The sequence below is a fragment of the Gobio gobio genome, assembly GCF_949357685.1.
Source record: "Gobio gobio genome assembly, chromosome: 8".
Classification (NCBI taxonomy): Eukaryota; Metazoa; Chordata; class Actinopteri; order Cypriniformes; family Gobionidae; genus Gobio; species Gobio gobio.
The window spans coordinates 31,904,774-31,929,760 of record NC_137114.1 but is presented as its reverse complement, the minus strand read 5'-3'; the positions used below and the strand labels follow the sequence as shown (position 1 = coordinate 31,929,760).

General features: G+C 37.8%; 2 protein-coding genes across 2 annotated transcripts in view; both read left to right on the top strand.

The window, feature by feature from the left end:
- sez6b (seizure related 6 homolog b) overlaps positions 1 to 6,244 on the top strand; it is a gene marked incomplete at both ends in the record, with an annotated part of 82,000 nt that extends 75,756 nt beyond the window's left edge. The window contains 5 exons of the mRNA XM_079823331.1: positions 139 to 333; positions 527 to 565; positions 664 to 772; positions 3,040 to 3,139; positions 6,140 to 6,244. Coding sequence (XP_079679457.1) covers positions 139 to 333; positions 527 to 565; positions 664 to 772; positions 3,040 to 3,139; positions 6,140 to 6,244 — 548 coding nt within the window. The remainder of the gene's footprint in view (positions 1 to 138; positions 334 to 526; positions 566 to 663; positions 773 to 3,039; positions 3,140 to 6,139) is intronic.
- A 2,363-nt stretch (positions 6,245 to 8,607) lies between these two features.
- On the top strand, positions 8,608 to 24,584 carry phf12b (PHD finger protein 12b). Its single transcript, XM_079824542.1, has 15 exons — positions 8,608 to 9,312; positions 9,829 to 10,007; positions 11,479 to 11,551; positions 12,709 to 13,123; positions 13,204 to 13,324; positions 17,222 to 17,354; positions 18,342 to 18,506; positions 19,220 to 19,372; positions 19,486 to 20,032; positions 21,616 to 21,723; positions 22,520 to 22,678; positions 22,765 to 22,863; positions 22,938 to 23,020; positions 23,109 to 23,247; positions 23,330 to 24,584. The coding sequence occupies exons 1-15, from the start codon at positions 9,247 to 9,249 to the stop codon at positions 23,692 to 23,694; spliced, it is 2,805 nt and encodes a 934-aa protein (XP_079680668.1). The 5' UTR covers positions 8,608 to 9,246; the 3' UTR covers positions 23,695 to 24,584.
- The last annotated feature ends 403 nt before the right edge of the window (positions 24,585 to 24,987 follow it).

Genomic DNA, 24,987 nt, shown 5'->3' with positions numbered 1-24,987 from the left:
GAAGTCTTTACAGTGTAGTTTACAGTATAAACTTCAAAACCATTGAAGAAGAGCCTTTCTTTATTTACAGAAGTAGTAGTATAGAACTAACTAATCCGTATTTGTGAATGTGTGTGTTCGTATATTTGTGTTATATAGCTGATTCGTATGAGCCGTGTAGGAACCCCGGCACTCCCGCCTATACCATTCAGAGCTCCGAGAAGCATGCGTATCAGGCTGGAGAAACCCTACGCTTCTCCTGCATGAGTGGGTATGAGCTCCAGGGTGAGCCTGTTCTCCGCTGTGTCCCCGGACACCCTTCCAAATGGAGCCATCCACCCCCGCTGTGCAAAGGTAGTCTGTGTGTTTTGCAATGTTCATGATGTGTGATCTGCATACTATATCATTCAAGGTCTGTTTTCTGTCTGCAGTGGATGTATGTTTATTGATATGATGTTTCTCTTCAGGGAAGGGAGTGTTTGTTTTGAATAATTGGTATGACAAGCAACATTTTCTCATTTGTTAAAAGCTCTCGCTTTTCTCCCAGCGGTAACACAAGAGTACATCGACGAACGTAGGTTGGATGGTAAGAACTTTTGCATCTTAGAAATGCATATGTATGCATTATTACAGGTATCCATCTCAACTAAATTTATGTTTTTGCTATACTTTGTCCCCTACTAGTGGCCAGTGCAGATTTCAGTATGGAGGGAGCCAGTGTGGCTGTTTCCATTTTCATCCCAGTGGCCGTAATCATAATTATCATCCTGTCAATATATTTCTACTTTTCAAGGTAAGTGGCCCCCAAAAATGTTTGTACACTTATTCTACACGTCAACATTTATATATTACCATACAGAAGATGGGTTTGGTACTATTCAATCAATCAAAAGAGACAGTTAATATGTTTATGATATAATTTTTTTCTCGAATAAATGCTTTTGAATGTTCTTCAAATAATCCTGAGAAAAATGTCTTATTATTTTCAATGTTGTCAACATGGATAATAATGAGAAATGTTTCATGAGCACCAAAACGGCATATTAGCATGATTTCTGAAGGATCATGTGACACTGAAGACTGACGTAATGACTGCTTTAATTGAGCTTTGCCATCACAGGAATCATTTACATTTTAGAATATATTCAAATAAAAAAATTGATATTTTAAATAGTAATAATATCTCACATTTTACTGTATTTTTGATCAAATAAATGCAGCCTTGGTGAGCATAAGAGACTTCTTTCAAAAACATTTAAAAACACCCACCCCTTTGAACGTAGTCTATGTCTACATTAGATAATAAATATCAAACCAATGTGGACTAATTTAAATGAAATATAGCACACTTTACAAGCCAAACATTTTACTTTTTTTTTTATTTTTATAATATAAGTATTTGGATTCCCATGTGAACTTGAGGGGAGAACTGACTTCATAGTCCATGCATCCACTAAAGACATCCTTAGAACCAACTGGTAAAAAGTAATTAGTTCAATTACGTTAATTGTGAGAAGAGGTCAAACATTTTGTGTGCAAATGGCACGTGGAAGAGCTGCACGATTCCTGATTAATTGAGAATCTTATTTTTATCTTTATTATTATTATTGAATGTTTGAATGAATGATTCAATTACTCAATCATATAGACTTCTTGTTTAATTGCTGGATGAATCAGCATTTTTGAAGAATCTCTTGAATGAATGATTCAATGACAAGTCACTTGTCGCCACCTACTGGTGTTACAATGTAATTGATACAATCTTTGTTTGAAGTCATCAGTGTTGGGAGTAACGCGCAAGTAACGGAATTTTTTTTAATCAAGTAACGCAATTACAATTACTGAAATTTAAATGAGTTTGTTACTCGCGTTACTCTCTTTTGTGAAAAATGAACGCTTGCCGACAAGAAGCTCAGATCTAGGCCCTAGCCTGGCCCGTGCTTTTTTATCCTCCCTATTACACATTGTTGCAGCCATTAAAATAGTTCATTTTTGTTTTTAATGTCAAAGTAGTTATATTTCGTTTCTTTATTAAGTTAATTTAGAAAAATGTTTGGAGCATTTTTTTGTTTGTTAAATTTAAGTTTTTAGTTTTTTAAGTGACTACTTAAAAAACAGCGAGTTGGCTGACAGCGAGTTAACCCAACGCTTTAGCCTCTCAAATCAACACTTGACTTGTCTTGCCTATAATAAAATCCATAGATATCAAACACTTCAAGCATCACTTCAAGCATCACAATGTTAGTTTAAACTACTATCACCACCACCACAGTAAAAAGGCATTTTTGTATAAGTTGAGGTTAGGCGTAGGCGCTCGCAAATGAAACGGTCTACACAATCTAAAAAAATGAAAAATAAAAACATGCAGGTTGTCTTACCATACACCTCTCCGCAAAATGAATATAAATCCGATCTTCAATTGCCGTGCTATATGCACATTTAACGGAGTTCACGTCAATGAAAGCAAAAGTTATGAGCTGCATTTCATTTATCAGTTAAAAGATCAAAGACCGCAATATGAGAGAGCAAACTATGCACTGCTAAGATCATTTAGTCTCATTAGTTTTAATGAAGATTATTGTGTTTTTGAGCATCTAAGACTTTGCCTACTTTCACTGGCGGCAGTTTGCGTGTTGGCTTGCTTTACTCATTTGCAGCGACGCGTGTTCCACCTTCTGAATTGGTTTGTTTGAGTAATCGGATTTAAATCCGTCTCGAAAGAATCTCGGAAGGCATTTACCAACACTGGAAGTCATTACTTGCAAAAGGTGATTTACTCTATTTTGATCGCTACCGTAGACATCTGTGTTTATATCTGCACTATAAACCTTTATCCTTGTACCAGTACAGATAATTTGAGTTATTGTAACACAAAAATAATGGTACTGTGTGGTTGAAAAGGGTTTGTGAAGCTGTTCCATACATCAGCTTCACAAACTGATGACTGAGCTCTCTCTGGCTCAGCGACATGTTTGTAACAATGATAGTTTAGTTCAAATCACCCTCCTCTGCTTCAGATCAATGCAAGGCATATGAATGGTTGGTGTTTGTTTGTTTCAGGGTGCAGGGGAAGTCTCTACGGCTGTCCATGTCCACATCACCACAATATGATCACATCAGAGGAGAGTCGGCTTTTGAAAACCCCATTTACGAGACTGCAGTAAGTAAATCATGTGTTCGCCAAAAGGCCACATTCATCGCCAACCTTCTCACCACTTGTAATAGAAGTGCATTACCACCCATCGCATCCATTTGCAGTGATATTTCATGACAGGACTGTGAGGTACTGTGTTCAGTCTTACAGGTGCACATCTGCACTTTGAACACCATCTGCGTTGCCATATTGTGGGTTCATTTCTGTTATCTAATTAGCTGTAAAGTGCCATTCTGGAGTTTAAATGAAGTGGCGCACAGAGCCACGCCCTCATCATCTCATCATTAGCGATCACACAGATTTACAGAATTATCAGTGGGGCAGAACACCAAAGAGGAAGTGAAACGTTTAACCTCGTCTATTGGATTATCACAGCCACCTCTGCTTCGCCTGCTCTCATTGTTCAATATTCACATTCAGCTCAAAGATGTAGTTCACCTACAAATGAAAATTCCTTTCATGTTGCACCAAACCTTCTTTCTTCTGTGGAGCACAAAAGGGAGAAATTTAGCACAATGCCCCAAGTGAATGGGGACCGATGCTTGTTGTGCTCCAAAAGCGATTGTAAAAGTATCATAGGGTCAAATGCCATCATGAAACTAGTCCATATGACTCTGTAATACACATAATACATATATGTTATATGTCTTGTGAAGATATATAACAAACAAACATAAATGAAATTTGTTAGTTAGTGAAAAGTCTTATTTGTGTTCATGTATACTACCGTTCTAAAGTTTGTGATCAGTAAGATTTTTTTTAAAGAAATTAAAACTTCTATTCAGCACAGTAAAGTGACAGTAAAGTGCCATTTGTTACAAAAAAAAATTGAAATAAATGCAGTTTTTTTTACTTAGGAGTTATAGTTTAGTAAATACATTTACATTGTTCTTTTCAACTTTCTATTAATCAAAGAATCCTGAAAAAAATAATTTATCACGGTTTCCACAAAAATATAAAGCAGCACAACTGTTTTCAGCACTGATAATAATAATAAATGTTTTTTGAGGAGCAAATCAGCTTATCAAAATGATTTCTGAAGGATCATGTGACCTGGAATAATTCAGCTTTGCCATCACAGGAATGTTTTTTTTTTTTAAACTGTTAAATAAATTAAACAGTTATTTTAAATTATAACAATGTTTCACAATATTACTGTTTTACTGTACTTTTGATCAATTAAATACAGCCTTGGTGAACAAGAGACTTTGTTTAAAAAATGTACTGACCTCAAGATTTTTAAAAGATAGTTTATATGTATTTTTTGTTTTATTTATGCTCAATTCTGAAGTATATTTTGGCATCAAATTACTGTGAAAATCAAGTCATTTCAGGAAAGGTGCTTTTTCAAGCACAGCAGCTTTGGTTTATAGCTCTGTCATTTTGATATGTGCCTTAGTGAGCATAAGAGACATTTTAAAAACATTTAAAAAAAAATATTACCAACCCCAAACATTTGAACCGTATATACTAACAAGGTACTTGTATGTGAAGACATGTTGCACCAGGTTTCATAATAATGATGCCAGATCTCATTGTTGTTGCATCACTTTTAATGTGACAATCAAAAACCAGTGAGATTTGGCAGTTTGAATATGCAGAAGTTCAATTACAGCTCTGGGAAAAAAAAATAAGAAACCACTTAACATTGAGAAATCAATGTTAAGTGGTCTATCTCCAGAGCTGTAAGTATGGGAAAGGACTTCTGGGAAGGAAAAAAGCTAAGTCATACAGGTTTAGAATGACATGAAAGTGAATAAATGATGACAGAATCTTTATTTTTGGGGGGTGAACTATCACTTTCATTCAGAGAAAAATAAATCTGATGCTTTTTCACTTACGTTTGTACTTTCTCTTTTCTCTCTCTGTCTGCATCCCTGAAGAACAATGAGGTGAGATTTTGACTGTCAATAGTTTTACACTGATATATGGACTTTTTCCCCAGGCTGCTGCGTATAGCATGTGTTACAGACTGCAGGTTATTCACACCTCGTATGTGCTGTGCTAGTGTCCCTCCAGATCTCTCTCTCTCTCTGTATGCTGTAGCACTCATAACACAGTCCCAGCAGCACTCACTGCCTGCATATACTAAACCGCTCAATAACAGTTACCTGCCCCCAGGGCCGAGTCTGCGTTTGACTGTATGTAAGTGTTTGTGGCTGGGCAGATGAGTGTCTGTGCATGTATGTGGGCTGGTTCCCTTTTGCACTAAAGCCCTGAAGTCGTGTTCTCGCATTATGCGCGTCAGGAAGTAAAGATGGTGCAAATAGGGGATCACAAGCACCTCTCTCCGGTGTGAAGAGACAAGTCTGGGTTTACAAAAGACAGATCCATTCAATATTGTGTTTTGGATTTAATTTCAGTATTTTAAAGGTTTGTTTTTATTTATATGCGTTATTGACTTTGCATGCTCTTTTTTTCCTCCCATAAAGCTTTTTAATACTCATTTAATAATCTACTGTTTTGTGTTCGTTTGTTAGATAATATCACAATGTCACTTCCTAAATCATACATTGTCCGTTCGTTTTTCCACCATGTTTCCATTGCTGATTATTTTTAAGTTCTTTTCATGCTTAAGTTGCATGGTATTTTTGATTTGTACAGAGGCCTATGATTCAAAGCAGCCACCAGAGGTACTCTCTAGGATTCTGTTGTAAAGAAAGAGCCTGTAAGGAGAGTTGATCAGTGGAATAGCATCACATGGACGAGGCAGAGAAGGTTTGAACCACTGGTGTAGGGCGTCTCCATCTTTAGCATCTCTTTCATGTTGTGTTTGCAGCCAGCATTGGTTTCCATATTCCCACCCCCCACAAAATGAAATGATATAAATATATATGTATATGAATGTTTATATTATATTTGATGTGTGTTTTTGTTTGGTCCACAGGACACGAGAGAATACGAAGTCTCCATTTAAATAAAACAAAGCTTGTTTTAGCATGGAGGACCGCAAGCCTTTCTCTGCCTTGTGGAAGATCTTCTCAGCTCCTCTCACATCTTGTGTAGCCAACTCTGCTCTTATTCTCACCTACCTTCTCATCTTTTCTCATCTGCTGTAAATATCACCTTGCTTCTGAGGACTTCCACAAGCGAAGAGTGTGGACAACATGATATTATTTTTGTAGAGCTTCAATAGCATTGTCCTAGCAGAATTGCTTGTACAGTTTTTACCCGTAATTGAGCCAAATTAATTAAGGAATTAAAAAAAAATGACTGACACTAGGGGAAACCATGTTATTTAGGTGACTGATGTCTCTCCAAACAGATTTATTCATTCAGTTTTTTTAAATTGTCACACCTTTGCACTCACAACAACACCCCTCTCGTCCAAAAAAATTAATACATTTTATGTAGTACATAATATGTATAGTATGAAGTCGCATTGTGAAATTAAAAAAGAAATCACAAGTATGAGAAATAGTTGCAGTTGTGAAATATAAACGAAATGATAGAAATTCACATTGAAATATAAAGTAATTGCACGGTATGCAGTCGCAGTTATGAAAAGATACAATTACCTTTTCATTTTCAGGCAGATATGAGCTTCCATAGCAATGACATCAATAGTTTGGGCTTGGTATGATTTTTTTATGTTTTTGAAAGAAATGTCTTATGCTCACCAATGCTAAATTTACTTTTTAAAATATACAGTAAAAATGTAATACTGTGAAATATTATGAAAAATATTAATATAGTTTTATTTAATTAATTTTCAGTCTTCAGTGTCACAAGTTCCTTCAGAAATCATTCTGATAAGCTGATTTGCTGCTCAAGAAACATTTCGTATTGTTGAAATGTTGAAAACAGTTGCTTCATATTTTTTGGAGACCGTGAATTTTCTGAATTCTTTGATGAATAGAAAGAACAATGTAAAAGTCTTTACTGCCACTTTTTTCTTCAATTTAATTCATCCTTGCTAAATAATAGTATATATTTTTTTAAATCATACTGACTCCAAACTTTTGAATGGTAGTGTATCTGGAGATCTTATCCTGATAAATTTGCCATAAATGTAATTGTAAGCATAGCATTTCAAACATGAATTCAATCCAGGGGTAAAAAACACTCTTTAAAACAATTGTGTAAAACACTGCAATTATTGAACAATTAAACCTTTGCATGATTTACAGTTAATTCTTTTTTTATTATCTTAATTTCCCACCATGAAAATTAGATATTTTACTTACAAAGTGATTATAAACCTTCAAATAACATCTGCCAGTTTTATGAAGTGTATTGTTTTGCATGGAAACTGGTACATCTGTATCCAGTGATGTGAAGTGGGTTTCCTATTTCATTGGGTTGGTCTTAAGAATTTATGTTTACCTTAATTATGACTCGCCTGTGTGTACAGTGTCAAACAAAAGCCTGCTGGGGAAGTGCTCTCTATCTGTGCTAAATTTCAGCTTTGGTTGAGTAAGCCCAAAGTAAACATCTATGTACAGGAAGTTCTTGTAAATCATCCCTCCTTCACTGATCAGTTGGCTCTGATTTTTTGATTTCCGTTTATTTTTGTATGTTTTTATACATATGGAACAAGATAACAATTGACTGTATTCTTTCAGCAGGCACTCTTAATATATAAATATCTAAGAATGTACATAAAATTTGTATTAGATATGGCTTAAATGTATGTATATATGAGGTTTATCTATTATAGAATAGATCTTTGTTCATCATTTCACACTTGTCTGTTAATATCAATGATATGGAGCATCTAAAAGAGTTATGTACTTGGTCTCCATTTGAATGTTGTCCGTATTGATTGAAATATTGTCATTTCAATGTAATTAGCAAAAGCTGCCAAAAACATCACAATTGGTCACATGACAGACTTGCATTGTGAGTGTACGTTTCAGTGTTTCACTGTCTCCAATTGAACAACAGTGTTTTGGGAACATAAGAAACAACATTTAATGGAATTCAAGGAACTCGAGTGCATTTTTCAATCTGAAAATATGACATGCATTACAATCATATTTATTCAATTATCCATGAGTGAGCAGTTCAGTAATATGAGAAGTGCTGTAATTTACAAGATAATCCAGAGAATTGAAAACAGTGAAAGAATAATTTGAGGGGTTTTTTTTATTATGTATTTTTTTTAGTGCATTGCAGGAACCCAGTCAATCACTCATTGAAGAAATAACATCCTTCTTGCTAGCTGCAAGGAACTTGGCTGTTTGGGATTATCATGATTCAAAATATATTTTTACTGTACTGTACTGTAATTATTTACCACAACATTGTCAGAGCATATCTTCAATTAAAAATGGTATTCCATTGGATTGGGCTGTTTCATTTGTTCTTCACGAACTATTATTTCCCCATTTTTGGGGAATATTTTTAAAAATATGACATTTTCCACCGTGCTCAAGAGAAAACATGCCCTGCAGGCTTGGAGAGTTGTTCTGTTATTCCGCCAGACTAACGCTAGGGGGAAGGCCTTCCTCTCTTCGTCTCAGTACGCATGCGCAGACTTCATTCCAACCCCGCTTGAGTCGAGTCAGAGGAGGGCAGCGCCAGCCAGTTAGCATAGCTACTAGCAATGGCTTTTCACAACAACATCTCTGCTATTCACTGCTGTCATCTGAACACCATCCGCGAGTGTTTCTGCACATAAGGACCTAACCGGCGACAATCAATCCAGGAGACTTGCTTTGCGAAAGAGAGCGCTTTTTTAGTCAGTATGCGATGGGGACAGACAGCTGTGGATTTCTACACGCATCTTTGCAGGCGACTGCTGCTGAAGCAGAGGATGCTGCTAGGCTAGCGAGCTAGGCCTTTACATCCCACATGAACCCCTCAACACTGCACCAGACAGCAACTTACATTCAAAATAGGAACTATATTTGCACTAAAAATGAGAGTTTGAGCGATTCGTCAGCTCTCGTTTAGCACCAGACCTCCGGCGACCTGTGTGCTTTTGTTTGTTGATAGCTGCTAGCTAGCCGAACACCGAGCAGCCAATCCGCTATCTTGTTAGATTATCGACAAGTGACCAGTTTAATTTCTTCAGGACGGCTTGAGGACAGCAGATAAACCCCACTGGGTCTGGAGAAAGCGAGAACTGCTCTCGGGTTGTGTGTTCATGCTACATTTCGGCAGTGTGAATGTGGGACAAAATGGAGACCCCGAAGATTCTGTACGATTTGGACACGTCTGGGGGCCTAATGGAGGTAAGCCTGTCTGCCCTTCAGCTGTGCCACAAATCACTGCCTTATGCGAGTTGTAATACAGGAAGGCATATAAGGATTAAATGAATCAGAATGACAGTAAATTGCAGAATGGACGTGGTGAGTTTATGCGGAGCTGGGCCCGTTGCAGAAATGTGAACAAAACTTGGCCATACAGCAGCCGAACAGTTTTCATTGGTGAGCTCACGTGACCAGATCTGATTTTTACATGGAAAAAAGTTTAATGACCTACTCGTAGTTGAAAGCAGTGGTCCTGGAGGCCCCCCAGGACTGCACACTCTGGGGGTTTCTCTAAACTAACACCTGATTTTACTGCAAAATCTGCAATAGCTGTATCAGATTCGGATGATATCCAAAACCTGCACTGGTAAGGTTGGAAACACCCGTTGAATGTGTGAATAGACTCTCTCCACTGACGTCTGTCACTTTAAACATTTCAGAAGATCTTTGTGTAACACTACACGTATGCTTCAAATATATTTGCCAATCTTTTTCCAGCAAATTCAACAGCTGCTCGCGCCTCCACGCTCCGAGGATGGGGAGAAGAGACGCAAACCAGAGAGGGAGACCAGAAGAGGAGGCCGAGCCACAAACCACGACACCTGTGATAGCTGCCGTGAGGGAGGAGATCTGCTCTGCTGCGATCACTGTCCGGCTGCTTTTCACCTGCAGTGCTGGTATGTTTGCAATGCGTTTTCATATCGTGTCAGAGATAAACAATATGGAGTGTCCGGGCCAGTTGACTATTGTTTGGCCTTTCGAAGCTATTTATGTACATGTCTGTTTATCATTCTAAACATCACAAAGCTGTTTTGACTTGTGGTTGTATTGGTTAGAGTGGTTAGTAATGGTTTGCATATAAGTGAATTTATAGCTGGCAACATAACAATAAATGAAAAATAGCACATGACCGTTCTAAAGTTTGAGTTTTTGAAAAGTCTTTTGATGAAAAAACAGCAATATTGTGAAATATTACAATTTACAATACCTTTCTACTTCAATATATTTAAAGTTTTAATTTATTCCTGTAATTGAAAGCTGAATTTTCGGTCTTCCTCAGTGTCACGTGATCCTTCAGAAATCATTCTAATATGTTGATTTGGTGCTTAAGAAAGATTTCTTATTATTAATGGTGACAACAGTTGTGCTGCTTAGTGCTTTGTTTTTGTGGAAACCAATACAAATGTAAATGTCTTTACTGTCACTTTTGATCAATTTAATGTGTCCTTGCTAAAGAAAAACAGTAATTACTCGGTAACACTTTACAATAAGGTTCATTAGTTAACATGAACTAATAATGAACTGCACTTATTAAGCATTTATTTATCTTAATGTTAATTTCAACATTTACTAATACATGATTCAAATCTTGTTAACATTAGTTAATGCACTGTGATCTAACATGAATAAACCATGAGCAGCTGTATTTTTATTAACTAACGTTAACAAAGATGAACAAATACAGTAACAAATGTACTGCTGGTGGTTAGTTCATGTTAGTTAATACATTAATGTTAACTAATGAAACCTTATTGCAAAGTGTTACCAATTACTCTAATTTATATTTGTGGTAATGGTTGAACCTTTCGTTGTTGTTTTTTACATTTAGTTCTTTAAGAAACTACAGTCAATTTGGCAGTTCAGCATATGTTCGGCATGCAGAAGCTTATTGCTGTAGCATAATCGCTGTAGATTGCGTGACTGCTAACTTTGCATGTTGTTTTATGCACATCGCCACTTCCTCTTCTAAAAAGGGCCTTTTGATTGGTTTGGTTGTGCTTCACATTCAATCGATCCAGCCTTTCTCTTGGCTGATGTAATCTAGAGCTAGTTTACAGTGATTGTATGACAAAGAAAGAAAAGTATTGTATTTACATATTTGTGGCATATCAATAACATTGCATCATTTGTGCAATGTAACCTAAATATTACAATGAGTCCTTGTGGTTCAGCCTGTTTGAACTTGTAGATCTGTGAAACCAATATAGTTTGTGTGATTGCAAGCAGCATTGTGGTTTTCTTTGCATCTAGCACATTGAATAAAACCTTTGAACTGTCACTAAATTTTTCATGTGTTAAATGTGTAAAAAGCAGTATTGCGTTTCTGACCATGTCAAGATTTATGAAAAGAAATTTCATTCTTCACAGTAATCCGCCTTTGAGCAGAGAGATGTTGCCCCCTGGTGACTGGATGTGTCATCGCTGCAGCGTGCGCAAAAAGGTTGGTGCAGTCATATTTGCCCTTGCTTTGTCTATGCACATTTATCAGGTTTTTCCTGGGTCAAAAATTGTCTTTGGTGGTGGCGGACAAACGTGGTCATCTACGCACAGTTCAAAGTACCCTAGCCACTGCGAGCCCAGTACTGACAATAGACCCTTTTCACATTTCTGGTTTTCTCAGATCGGAAGTCGTCATAGAAAATATTAAATATTATAGCTGTGAATCAGAGAATACATAAAATATTTTTTGTGTGTGCCCATTTGCTCAAATAGCAAAAGAAAAACGCCACAATAGTGATTTCACAACTTTCAAAAAGAGGGTTATTGATAATAGCAGTCAAAAGAGAGAAATATGTAACTTTTTACCATCACTCCCATAGACGCTGTATTAGAAACACCCTCACAGTAGCGGTAATTTGATGCAAAAGTAATAAAATACAAGGTATTAGTGTTATAAATGTACATATATTTTTTTTTTATGATAATACAAAAAACGTTGCAGGATTTACGATATTGATGACCGTTCAAATGCGTCAACACAGTCTGTGAAAAGGGTCTATAAATCCAAAATGAAAGCCAGTGAGCAGTTAGTATTAACTTATCCTATTTATTCATAAAATAATAATCACTGTCGGGACAGATCATAAAACAAAGTGCTTAGAACTATCTTGTATAAAAAAATCTGTAAATTTTATATGTAAAAGGAGTAATAAAATGAGCAATGTAGTAACACATTACATAGAAAAAGTGTTAGGTCTGATATTTTGCATACACTCCGAGATCATTTGCATAGATGATTTGACATACAGTATCAGTATTTTGTTCCGTCCACTCCTTATCACTGTCAATTAGATTCAATCGTGCACTTAAATATGGTTGTCAATCCAGAAACTGGAGTACAATGTAGTTAGCGCATGAAATATATATATATATGTCAAATCAGAATGCATTGATTTGAGCACAATTTCATTTCAATAAAAAGAATCAATAAAAAAATCAAATTTCAAATCAAAAATAATAATTTGTGTTCTATTATTATTATATATTTTTTTATGCTTAAAGTATCCTTTAGTTTAGCAGCATGTTAACTGTTGCCTTAGCAACCTTGCATACTAGTTTTAGAACAGAGCTATACTGTATAATTTTCTGGTTCTCTAGAAGCGTGAGCAGAAGGCAGAGCAGGTGAATGGGGCGCTAGAGCGGCAGCTGTCCAAGCGCTCCTCCTCCCCTGCAGCTGAGCTGGAGCTGGGAACGCTGCGTCTGGACGGACTGCCCTCTGCCGCGTCAGGAGGCCTGAGGCTCGCTGTCGCGCAGGTCCGTCTTCTCGAGCGACGCACGAGTAGCCGTCCTGGAACTCCCACTTCCAATGCGTCCACTGACACGCCGACACCATCAGAACACAACGAGGACGAGGACCTGATGGACGTTGAAGAGGAAGTGCACTGCTCCGAATCCGAGAGCGCCACACCTCGCCTGAAGAAACCTTTTCAGCTGCTGATCGCTGCAGCCATGGAGAGAAACCCCACGCAGTTCCAGCTGCCCAGTGAGCTTACATGCACCACTTCGCTGCCAGGTGAGACTCGCCCACACTTTTGTTCTATGTGTTGTTAAAGTGTGCACTGAATAACTCTTAGTGTATGTGTGTGTGTACAGGCAGCAGTAAGCGCAGAAGGAAAGAGGAGGCAATAGGCAAGAATGTAAAGAGGCCACAACATGAGCTGGATCCCAGTGGGCTGGTCCCTCTGCCAGTGAAAGTGTGCTTCACCTGTGGCAAGTAAGAGCCCAGAAACATTACAAAAACTTGTGTGTGTGTGTGTGTGTGTGTGTGTGTGTGTGTGTGTGTGTGTGTGTGTGTGTGTGTGTGTGTGTGTGTGTGTGTGTGTGTGTGTGTGTGTGTGTGTGTGTGTGTGTGTGTGTGTGTGTGTGTGTGTGTGTGTGTGTGTGTGTGTGTGTGTGTGTGTGCTTGTTTGTTTTAGGGCTGGACATTGGTGCAAATTTCATGATTTGATTTCAATTAAATTTGATATCGATTAACTGGGGCCTATCGGGTACAGTACATGGATATTTTTTCCTTGAAGAAATTTATCTCAACAAAAGCTGTACTATAACTATACAGGGAAACCCAGTTGGTACATCACTATAATATTTCAAATCAACTGATTTATATAGGCAACTTGCATTTAAATTACACTTGAGGACTTTTATATATATTAGGGGTGTGCACGAATATTCGATTATTCGATCTGTAATTAATATTCGAAAAATAAAAATACTATTCTAATTTTACTATATTGCTTTGCTGGCCGTAAATGCAATGAATCCATGATAAATCCCTCTAAAACTCGCAGTTATAACTAAATCCACTGGGTGGCGCTGTGGAGCGTGTTAATAAGTTAAATGTATTTGATCACAATGTCCTGCCTCGCGATGTTTGGAATTACTCAGATGAACATTGAAAATTATATTACAAAATGGAGTTACTTTTGATCAAATGAATTAATGAAATCACATCAAATCCAAACACCAGTGGAATGAGGACAGCTGTCCATCACTGCATCACGAGTGCAGGTAAGCACAGATGTTCACCGAGTGAGAGAGAGATAACGACAGCAAAATGATCTCGAGACAAATGCTTCCTTTAAGTTTTGTAGAGGGTTTAAGAACAGAAAACACAAAGTGCTGTTAGAAACTTCACTTAACACCGTTATCTGTGTCTGCAACGTCTGTCAGCGGGGAATGTTTCTCACCCGAGAATATCATCTTCCACATGATATTATTGTTTTTTTCAACATTATAATGTGCAACAATATAAAAACACGATAACCATATTCTGACTCGTGTGTATATGTAGCCTATGTTCTGCATGATAACTGGCGCGCTCTGCATTAGTGTTTTTTTCCGCTCGTGCTGCTTGAGCTTATAATGCTTTGTTCTTTAGGCCTATATTTTTGGTTTGCACACATTGTTTAATGTTTTGAACTGAATGAAAACCTTAAGATATAACGTAAGCTTATTGTGTATACCTAATCATAAGTTTGTTTAGAAATGGTGACAACTTGATGAATTAAAAAAAAAATTACGTCTTTCTCCTTTCCTCAAAATAACGTCATTTAAATAAACGAATATTCGAATATTCGTCTTTTTATGAGCCCAAATATTCGAATACAATATTTCGGAAAAATGACCATCCCTAATATATATATATATATATATATATATGGTGGCTGTCATAAAAATCATGATTTATTCCAAAATACATTAAATATCAAAAAAAATGCTGATTGAGCGATTATGAGACATAATACAGATTTTGTTAAGTTACTGTATCTTTTTAACATACCTTCTGATGTTCGTTCACGGTTATTTCGTGCTAGTAGTAGTGAAGAGGAAGAGATGATGCGCAACAGCGATCTTTCACACCGTATTAAAGAGCACCAAAACAGATTTCCTAATAAAATTGACAGAATTTGTAAGTTGAGACTTTCACATCATAAATAATAAAGGCTATAGCGATTTATTGGATGGGAGGTGCAATACAATGTTCCGTTCATTCATCAACTGAAAAAAGCATTGACTAAAAGATTGATTCTTCACAATGAGAATTTATTGAAATTGAGGGATCGAGATTTCTTTTCAGAATGGTGGTGTTATTGTTAACATAAATATTTTTTGTTAATTTAAACATTTATTAGATGAATAATCTATATTATATGAAAAACTTTAAAAAGAACATTGAAAATTAGACGTTGCTTTGGCAACCAAGTTTAAAGGTCCCATGGCATGGCATTTTTCTATTATTTTATAGTGTTTTCTGAGGTGTACTTATATTATTAGTATGATTTTTACATCATAAAATGTCATAATTTAGAAATAAAAGACATTTTTTCTATACTGCTGTTTGCCCTGTGGCTGAATGCCCTGCTTCAAGAGGCGTGTCTGCTGTGAGACTTCAGTAAAAACGGCCACTGTTGTGATTGGCTGACATCTTTGCATTTTAAATGAGCGGAGGGGGCGTGGTTTAACGAGGCACGAGCAGGCACGAGTCTGCAGAGAGACGGATGGACCTGTGTTCAGTTCTCATCAGTTCTCTCAGCATGTCTCAGTTCAGGGTGAACTGTTGTAGTTACTAGCATATACTTCAGGTTATTAGTTTATTTCTAGTCGGAGGGGCACTCATTTCTAGTCACTCATGTCAGAAAGTTAGTAACTTTTAAAATTATGGATAATGGTAAATTATGGATCAGCGCTGACTCGAGACGCGAACCGTTTAGAACGATTCAGTCCGATTTGGTGAACTGGTTCGGTTCACTAAAAAGAACCGATTCAAAAGAATGATTCGTTCGCGAACTGGACATCACGGAGACGAAGCGATTGCTAACAAAGTTATTTATAGTAACTACTGAGTTATGAGAGCGCTGTCAGTCAGCGCGAGTTTATTGTGTTTGTATCTGAGAGTTCTGAATAAACACGAGTCCCAGTCACGCCGAGTCCGTCTTCATCATTATTCTACCAACTTTGTAACACATGCAATGTACCATTACAGCGAGATGAACGAGTTAGTAAGTGTTGAGTATAGCATTATTTCTAGATATGTTCCAATCATATGAATAGCGTCATTGACGCGCATTGAGTAACGTTACACAGCGCAAACAAAGACACAACAGCTGTAATCGAATGTAATCCAGTTTATTGTGGGGAAAGCTGGCTAGCCTAGCCGGATACCCTCACGCTTACCCTCCTTCTGCTTAATCTCACGCCGCGTTTGGTGCCTCCGCTGTGGGCCAGATGCAGTACTGGGGGTCGGGGATGTTGGAGGCCGAGCTTCGGCGTGTGTGAAGTTTATCTCTTAAGATGTGACTGCTGATGTTAAACAGAAAAGACTGTATGCACATTTTAGAACAGATAGACGCGACAAGGACGTACAAAAACACTGACTCACAAGATAGAAAACACTGTTCTGTCGGGAGAGAGAGAAGCCGCTGCGTGTCCACAAATAATAAATAATAAGCTACACATAAGAAATCAATGATCACAGATCAGAAGGAACTGAAGAAAGACTTCTGTTTTCATTTGTACATCCAAACACTGAGAAACTGCCAGCATTCACTCGTTCACAAGTAACGTTAATGATCTCGAGTGTTTGCATGGGCGTGCCAGATTCTCTGGGCGGGGGAAAGGGAGGTAACTGTTCCTGCTTGGACGTCAAAACAGGAGACTTCAGGATTGGCTAGTCTGGCCTGTCATTTTCTCAAAGGCAGAGAAAGACAGCCAGAACTCGGTTTTACACCGATCAACATTTCTATCCACTTGGGGACAATATTCAGGCTAGGGGAACTCATATTAATGTTGAAATGCCTCATAAAATGAAAATTTCATGCCATGGGACCTTTAAGCACTAAAATTACTAAAAGTAAAAATTGTATTAAAGATGAATAGAAATATATATATAAAAAAATTACATGCATTTATTACCAGAATTACTAAAACTTGAAAATATAGTATTAAAAGCTTTTTTAGCAAGATTTTGTAAATACTGTTCATTTATAAATAATACTAAAATAAGACTGACCCAGAATTTGAATACCCATATAACCCAAATGGAATCGCACATTGATTGTCGTCAGTATTGTTGCACAGTGCTTCAGGTTCTCTCTCTCCTCTTGCTCCATAGGAGCTGCAGGGTGGCTCCTCTGATCCAGTGTGATTACTGTGCGCTCCTGTTCCATATGGACTGCCTGGATCCCCCTCTTACTGCCATGCCCACTGGGAGATGGATGTGTCCCAACCACGTAGAGCACATGGTGGTGAGTGGCTCGTCTTTGATCAGTTTCATAAGGCACACATTTTGGAGCCAACAGTAGATTACAGTATTTTTTCTGTTCTTTGTTTAAATTGTAATATTTCAACTAGTGCTGGGCGGTAAACCAATTTCAATTTCACGACCGATATGCATTTTTCAAATACCGCCATACCAGTGCGTTGCTGAAACAGCTGCTGTATCTATCAAGTGGCCATGAAGAGCGGCGAGCGCTATGTAGAGTATATTGTAAGCGGACCTCTATTAACTGCATATCCTTCTTCCACTAATGGTAATAACTTTAGAACACAACAATAAATATCACAAAACTAACTCTCTTTAATACTGCAAATACCACGTAGAGCCATATGCAGAAAACAAGGATGTAATCACGGAATCCAGTCATAAATTGAACTTAGTGTATAAAGAGGAACTTCACAGAATTTGGCAATTTTTGGATGAATAGATCAAAAGTATTGCTGTACAATGAATTAGATATTGATACGGACTAGTGTCTGTAAATATTAAAGCTCATAAAAACAGCTATTGAAATAAATTTGAAGTCTATATGTTCTGCTATATGAGGACACATGAACTTCATCTCTATTGAGTTGCAGTCACTTAAGGAACATTTCACTGTTTAATTTCTTAAAACTATCGATATTTGTCATATCATATACACACAAGAAATCAAAGGTCTTCACAACAACCCGTTATTACAGAAATATATGTTAACATATTCACTGCACTCCTGACCATAAAATAAGCTATAATAAAGGTCCAGTAAGAAAAACCGTGATATACTGTGAAACTGCCAAAATCTTTAAAAAAAACAAAAAGACTGTGATACAAATTTTTGGTAAAACCACCCAGCACTAATTTCAACGAGCTAATTTATTTTTTCCTTTACTTTTGATTTTAATTTGTGTGATTTCATCACACTCCCCTGAAATTATGGACTATAAAATGAAAAAGTTGTTTATTTCCATTCTAGCTAAACCAAAAGAACGTGACCCTCAGCACACGTTGCCAGGTTTTCGACCAGTTCCAGGACCGATTGTCCCAACACGCAGTCAAAGTGGACTTCCTGCGGTGGGTTCACCGCCAACACCATCCCAATCGCAGAGGTGTCCGCCACATCAAGAAAAAGACATTGAAGGTGGAGTCTCATAGAGCAACGCAACATGGTTTTTAGGGTTCCAGCAGTCTTTGAAATACCAGGGGATTTCACAAGTGTGTTTACCAGGCCTTTTATGTAAGATTAAAATAATAATAATAAAATGTATAATAGTTTATATTGACAGTAGAAACTTAAATGGCCTGTTGACTGTTAAATTGATTTGGCCTTTTAAATGGCTTTGTATTTAACAAAGAATCCTGAAAAACTGTTTCTCAATTTCCACAATAATATTTAGTGGCACAGCTGTTTTCAGCACTGAAAATAATAAATATTTCTTTAGCAGCAAAGCAGAATATTAGAACGATTTCTGAAGGATCATGTGACACTGAAGACTGGACTAATGATTCTGAAAATTCGGCTTTGCCATCACAGGAATAAATTACATTTTTAAATATATTAAAATAGAGAACAGTTATTTTAATTCTTGTATTTCTATTTAACAGTATTGCTGTTTTTATGTATTTTTGATCAAATAAATGTAGCCTTGGTGAAACTTACCAACCCTTTTTAACAATTTAATCATTGTCTATTCCAGTTTATTTGGCTAGACATTTCTATTGTGAGTGTGATTCTTTATAAAAATTATTTCCATATCCATATTAATCAAATTGTTGGAAAAATCGGGTAATTTCATTAAAGGTACCTTTCAGTAGACAGTAGTTTTGATTTATGACTTTGATATGTGTTCATAGGTCCCCAATGCCATTAAAAGTCACTACCAAAACCCCCCTGTGCTGATGGATCAAATGAGCCTTCGCAATGGAGAGCTGGTCACGAATGGTTTCATGGAACAAGAATGTTCTTCGTCTACCAAACATTTAACCAGTGAAGAAGAACAAGAGGAGGTAAATGCACTGTGTAAAGTGTTTGCATAACAAACTGAACTGCTGTTGTATAAATATAACTGCAAAAGGATTCTGTACCATTAAGGTTTGTTTTGTTTTTTCACTTTCCACAGTGGCTTCGTCATGTCATTGCACTTCAGTGCAGTATTATGAAACATTTATCTGCTAAGCAGATGTCATCTTCCCTCCGGGACTCAGAGCTGACCGATATGTCAGACATGAAGACGCAGGAGTGTATGGAGACACAGGAGCTCAGCGGTACACCAGTTGGCCCCCAGGGGGCCCCTCTGCTGCCCTCTCTGGCAACCAAACAGCCTGAAAGCTGTCGAGAAAGATCTTGTCAGGGAGCTTCTGACAGTCCAGCGGAGAAGGGCACAGGAGTGAATGGGCCGGTGGTGTGTGAAGGTAAAACCTGTATAACAGCTGAAACCCCACACAGACCCAACAGCCCCTCTAGACTACAAACTCCACTCTCAGAACCAGCGCTGCCCAACCATGTAGACATAAAGACTGAGAGCAGCAGTCCCCTCGGCTCCTGTATGAAGAGAGATACTCCTTCATCTACCAGCCTTGCTTCAGGCGCGTCTGCCCATCATCACAGCTCAGCTGTAGGGAACTCCTCCTTGGGGCAGAACAGCAGCTTGTCATCTCAAACTAAAGGTTTTTGAACCTACATACTCATTTACATCATTCTATACATTAGGGATATCACAAGTACCGGTACTTCGGTACCAAGTCGGTACTGAAATTATAAAAATGTGATGATACCAGCATTTCTGTAGTACCGGTAGTACCGACTCCAGAGTATATTCGGTACACGCAGCTGCGTTCAGTCGCTTCCTCGTTTATCTAAGCGCAGGGCTCCAGACTGTAGCCGAATATATATTAGTGTCTGTGAATATTAACCTGCAAAATACTATTTCAATATTACTCCTGCATACATCTCTGTGTGAATGACGGGCGATGCACGGTCGGACGGGAGCGAGCACACACACACACACGCGTGTGACACTCCCTCGCTGTCTCTGCCGTGTGTTACTATATGAGGACACGAACGCATAAACCGTCACTTCATGAGAATTTACCGTTTCGTTTGAGAAAACTGTCATATCATGAACACAGACACTCAAAGGTGTTCACGGCAACCCGTCAAAATAAAAGTGGTTTAAAATGAAATTGGCAAAATATTAGGCTACTGTTGTAGCCTACAGTAGATTTAGCTACGTCTCTATGTAGTAATTATACGTCTCTACTAATAATAATAATGCCTAGATGGTTGATTATTTTTCACTTGATCTTTTTTTTTATAAACAATGTTTACTTTTAAACAGCATACAGCCTTTAAATGTTTATGTATTATTTACTTATAATGATTATCATTTTAATAATAAACTTAATACATTTAGTTTTTTTTTTTAAATAGTTAATTTAATTTTTTTTTAGCTGTGTTAATGAAATTGGTATTGAATACCGTAAAATTTTGATGATATTGGTACTGACTACTGGAATTTTGCTACCGTGACATCCCTACTATACATCATACATAATTTCCCTCGATTATCCTTTAAAATTAACAATCCCCTTCCCCCGGAGTCTCAGATTCATTGTATCCTGCAAGTTTTTTTTCTAAAGACCTAGAGACTTAAAGAATAACTTTCTTATATTTCACAAGAATTGTCACAAAATTCACAAATTTGATCAAAAATACAGTTAAAACTTTAAAAAATTCTAATTTGCTAATTTTGGTCCTCACGAAACATTTTTTAATATTATCAGTTGAAACTCTGCTCAATATATATTTTTTCAGGATTCTTTGATGAACAAATAGAAAGTTCATACGAACAGCATATATTTGAAATATAAATATTTTGTAACTTTTTAAAAAGTGGTGTCTTTACTGTCACTTTTGATCAATTTAAACCATTATTTTTAATTTATTTTAATTTTAATTTATACCATTAAACTTGTATTATAATTTTTTTTGTTTTATTAAATGCTGTCTTATTGTCTGGCATCATCATTTGACCAGCCTGCTTGGTTAATACAATAAGGATTTTTTTCCCAAATGTCCCTCACCCCCCAAAATTACTAAAATAATTGTCAAAAACTGAATCATTAAGGGAAATCTAAATCAGAAAATGTACTGTTCTAAACCCTAATATCTGTTGTCTAAATTGAGACTGAATTGTTTTAAGATTGGAGATTTTTCAGTTCTCAAAAAATGTTTTGTCTTGTTCTTTCAGAGAACAAAGTGAGCCCAGATGCAATGTCCGTTGGGAGAGGCTCGACGCTCCCCTCCTCTATAGGCAGCTTATACAGCTACATCAAGAATGTGGTTCAAGGCGATGCAGGTAAGATTTCAACTTCAACTGGAAATGACTATAGCCGCGTTTCCACCGCAGGGACTTTTCCTAGGAACTTTGGGGTGGTAATCGGTGTGTTTCGACCGCAGGAACTGGGATCTAAATGAAGTTCCTGGTAAATATTTCCCCCTCCAAACGGCCCTGCTCGTGAGTTATTTTTTTTTTAAAGTTCAGGAACTTTCGGAGGTGGGACTTGTGCGCTGAACATGCCGATTGGTTGAGCTAACAGCGTTTTATTTCAACCAGCATTTTTAAAAGTCTTTTGCGAGGTTCGTTCTGCGTTCAGTAAATATCAGTCTTGCTCTTTTTGTCCGATGGCGCGTGTTCGTCTCGGCCATCTCACGGTCAATGTCCGTAATAGCTGATAATAACAAACGTTGTCTTATTTTAAATCTAGCTTTACGAGCTTTCAGAATACGCTTTAGTATCAGTGCTCGTCTCTTTTCCTCTGTTTTGTTAATGACCTCTTTATTAAACCAATACATAACTAGCAAAAGCAGCGCTGCTTGCATCTCCTCCATACTTGTTATTGTTGCTGTCCGTGGCTGACTGGCGGGCAGTCCCATGTCTCTGGGCTAATTTGCCTAATCTTCACGGTACTTTAGACCGCAGTGGAAACGCAGACAGTAGCAGGTCTGTGGGGAAAAAAAGTTCCTGGTACAAATTGTTCCGGGTAATTTCGGTGGAAACAGGGTTTTTCTGTGTGTTATGCATCTGCTTTGCCCATTCTTTCCCAGTAGTAAGAACTGGTTCTGAGGAATGCAATTCTTTCTCTGTGTTGTAGAAGTGGACATGAATAAGCTGGATGGGGAGCTGATCAGACTTCTGGCCTGGCAGAGGATCCAGCAGCTGTTGTCTCCCAAATCACTTCAACCCTCGAGTAAATGTGGGATTGCTCCAGCCGCCACTGCCCCTCTGCCCAAACCTTCCCCCCATACAGAAGGTAACAAAAGTCACTCATCACATCATGTTGAGGCTATGCTAACGGCCCCTCCAGTCATAATGCAGCAAGTCTTTCCTTTTTTCCAGTACAAAAAAGGGACGTGCAAGCTCGAGCAGTACTGTGTCCCTTAACAGGAAAAGGGACAGCTATCAACATGTGCTATAGGACTCTGTACATAGGAACAGGTACGGTTTGCAACAAGACACGTAAACACGATTTTGAGGTTGCATCATTGATTGTTTACATGTTTGTTTTTTAGGTGCTGAAATGGACGTGTGCCTTACAAACTACGGTCATTGCAATTACGTTTCTGGGAAACATGCCTGCATCTTTTATGATGAAGTGAGTGATTATGCCTCATTACATTTAATTAGTCCAGGTTTAAGATCAAGGGAGATGAATGTTTATAATGTTATTTAATCTCTCGTAGAACACAAAGCATTATGAGCTTCTGAACTACAGTGAGCATGGGACGACTGTAGATAACGTGCTTTACTCATGTGACTTCTCCGACAAACCAAACATCACTTCACCCAGTGGGCTTGCGTCCAAAGTACAAAACAGCATTAGTGAGTACAGCCCACGTCTTGTTTTTGTAATGCTTGTGAATGATTGTCATAATGCATTGTATGTCGTATGGTAAATCTGCAGGAGGCAACAGGTCAAGGAAGCCGCTAGGGGAGGTGTGTGCGGAGACGGTGCTGATGCCACCAGGTGCTATGATGAGCAGCCAGGCTCAAGGAGGACCCAAGTCCCCCTGCAACTGTAAAGCCAGCAGCTCCAGCCTGATAGGAGGAAGCGGTGCCGGCTGGGAAGGCACCGCGTTGCTTCACCACAGCAGCTGCATCAAAGTGGGCTGCATGCAGTTCCTATTCAGCATCACAGAGTTTACTAGCAACCAACCCAAAAAAGAGGGCGCATCCACTACCGTTAGACAAGAAGAGACTGAAGTGGTTGACGTTCAGACTCCCAAACTCCACCAATTGCCAGTGCTACAGTCCAAGTCTGTATCATAACCCATCCTCTCCTTGAAAAAATATGATGGACCGCAATGCATTTTGGACAGAGGAACTTTGATAATGCGGTTAATTCATTCATTTGTACTTTGGGTGCTGGGTGTGTTACGGACAAAGTGTTTGCACATTACATTTCTATCATATTTTTTTTTTATGCAAAACCTTTTGACTGAGGAGCAGATGTTCGATTTTCCCCTAAACCTCTCTTGTCGACACCACACCCTGTATACTTGGTCAGAACAAGAGGTTTTTATGTACTCTTTTGAACAATATATTTACTCCAAAATATTTTATTTTGTTATAAAAATGTATTGTTCTTTTTTCTGCAGTTTTTGCACACTAGGTAACTATATGCAGAAGTGCATACATGTGCAAATACCTTTGTAGGATTTATTAGCAGAATCATTGATCGTTCTAGTTTTCTTCTGGAACTGTCCGTTTCTCTGTAGTGTTAGAGCCTCTACACAGCCTTGGTTGTGAAGTTCATTTGTGTATAAAGCTAGTTGTTCAACTAAAATTGTCTCTTTTGGTCATGTACATGTGACTGAAGTGTCATTTTGTCAGCAAGAAAACATCTGACATGTATGTCATTACATTGTAAATATATAAAGATTTTTAAATAACAGACCATTTTATGATTCTTGTGTATATTAAATAAATTCTCATTTACCTACCCTTCTGTTGTTTCAAATCTGTATGAATTTCTTCTGTGGAACACAAAAGAACGGATCTCGGAAGAATGTTGGTAACAAAACCGTTTTAGTGACCACTGACTTCCACTGTATGGACCAAAAAAAAAGTCTTTTTTAGATTATCTTTTATATTCCACATTAGAAGGTCAGTTATACAGTTTAGAAACTATATGAGGTAGGCATTTGTGGTGAAATTACTACAATTTGTAATTCTCTGTGTGCAGCACAGCAGAAATAGACTGAAACGGTCGCTGCAATGCACTGGCCAGTGTTTGACCATCACTTTGGGGCCTGGTTTCACAAACCGGGTTTAGATTAAACCAGGATTAGGGATTAGTTCAATTAGGCCTTAGACAAAACAATGGCACTGGTTTATTTTAAGACATGTAGCTTTCAGTTAAAGCAGCACAAACATTCATTTGAGTCTGGTGGCTAGGCTTGTGCTTTCTCTGTGAAACCGGGGCTATGTGTATGGTCACATAATTTGGTATAACAGCGGGCTTCATCCATATACAGTGTGCAGTAGCGCCCATTGCTGTGTTTCACACCTTTCACTTGAAACGAGAGGATGCTCGCTACAGAGCAAATGGGTGGAGCTGAC

Excerpts from the sequence above, each read along its gene's own strand:
- phf12b (XM_079824542.1), top strand. The coding sequence starts at position 9,247 with ATGTGGGACAAAATGGAGACCCCGAAGATTCTGTACGATTTGGACACG. Across the intron at positions 21,724-22,519 it reads TGTGGTTCAAGGCGATGCAG|AAGTGGACATGAATAAGCTG; the intron begins GTAAGATTTCAA and ends TCTGTGTTGTAG. Across the intron at positions 23,248-23,329 it reads CAAAGTACAAAACAGCATTA|GAGGCAACAGGTCAAGGAAG; the intron begins GTGAGTACAGCC and ends GTAAATCTGCAG.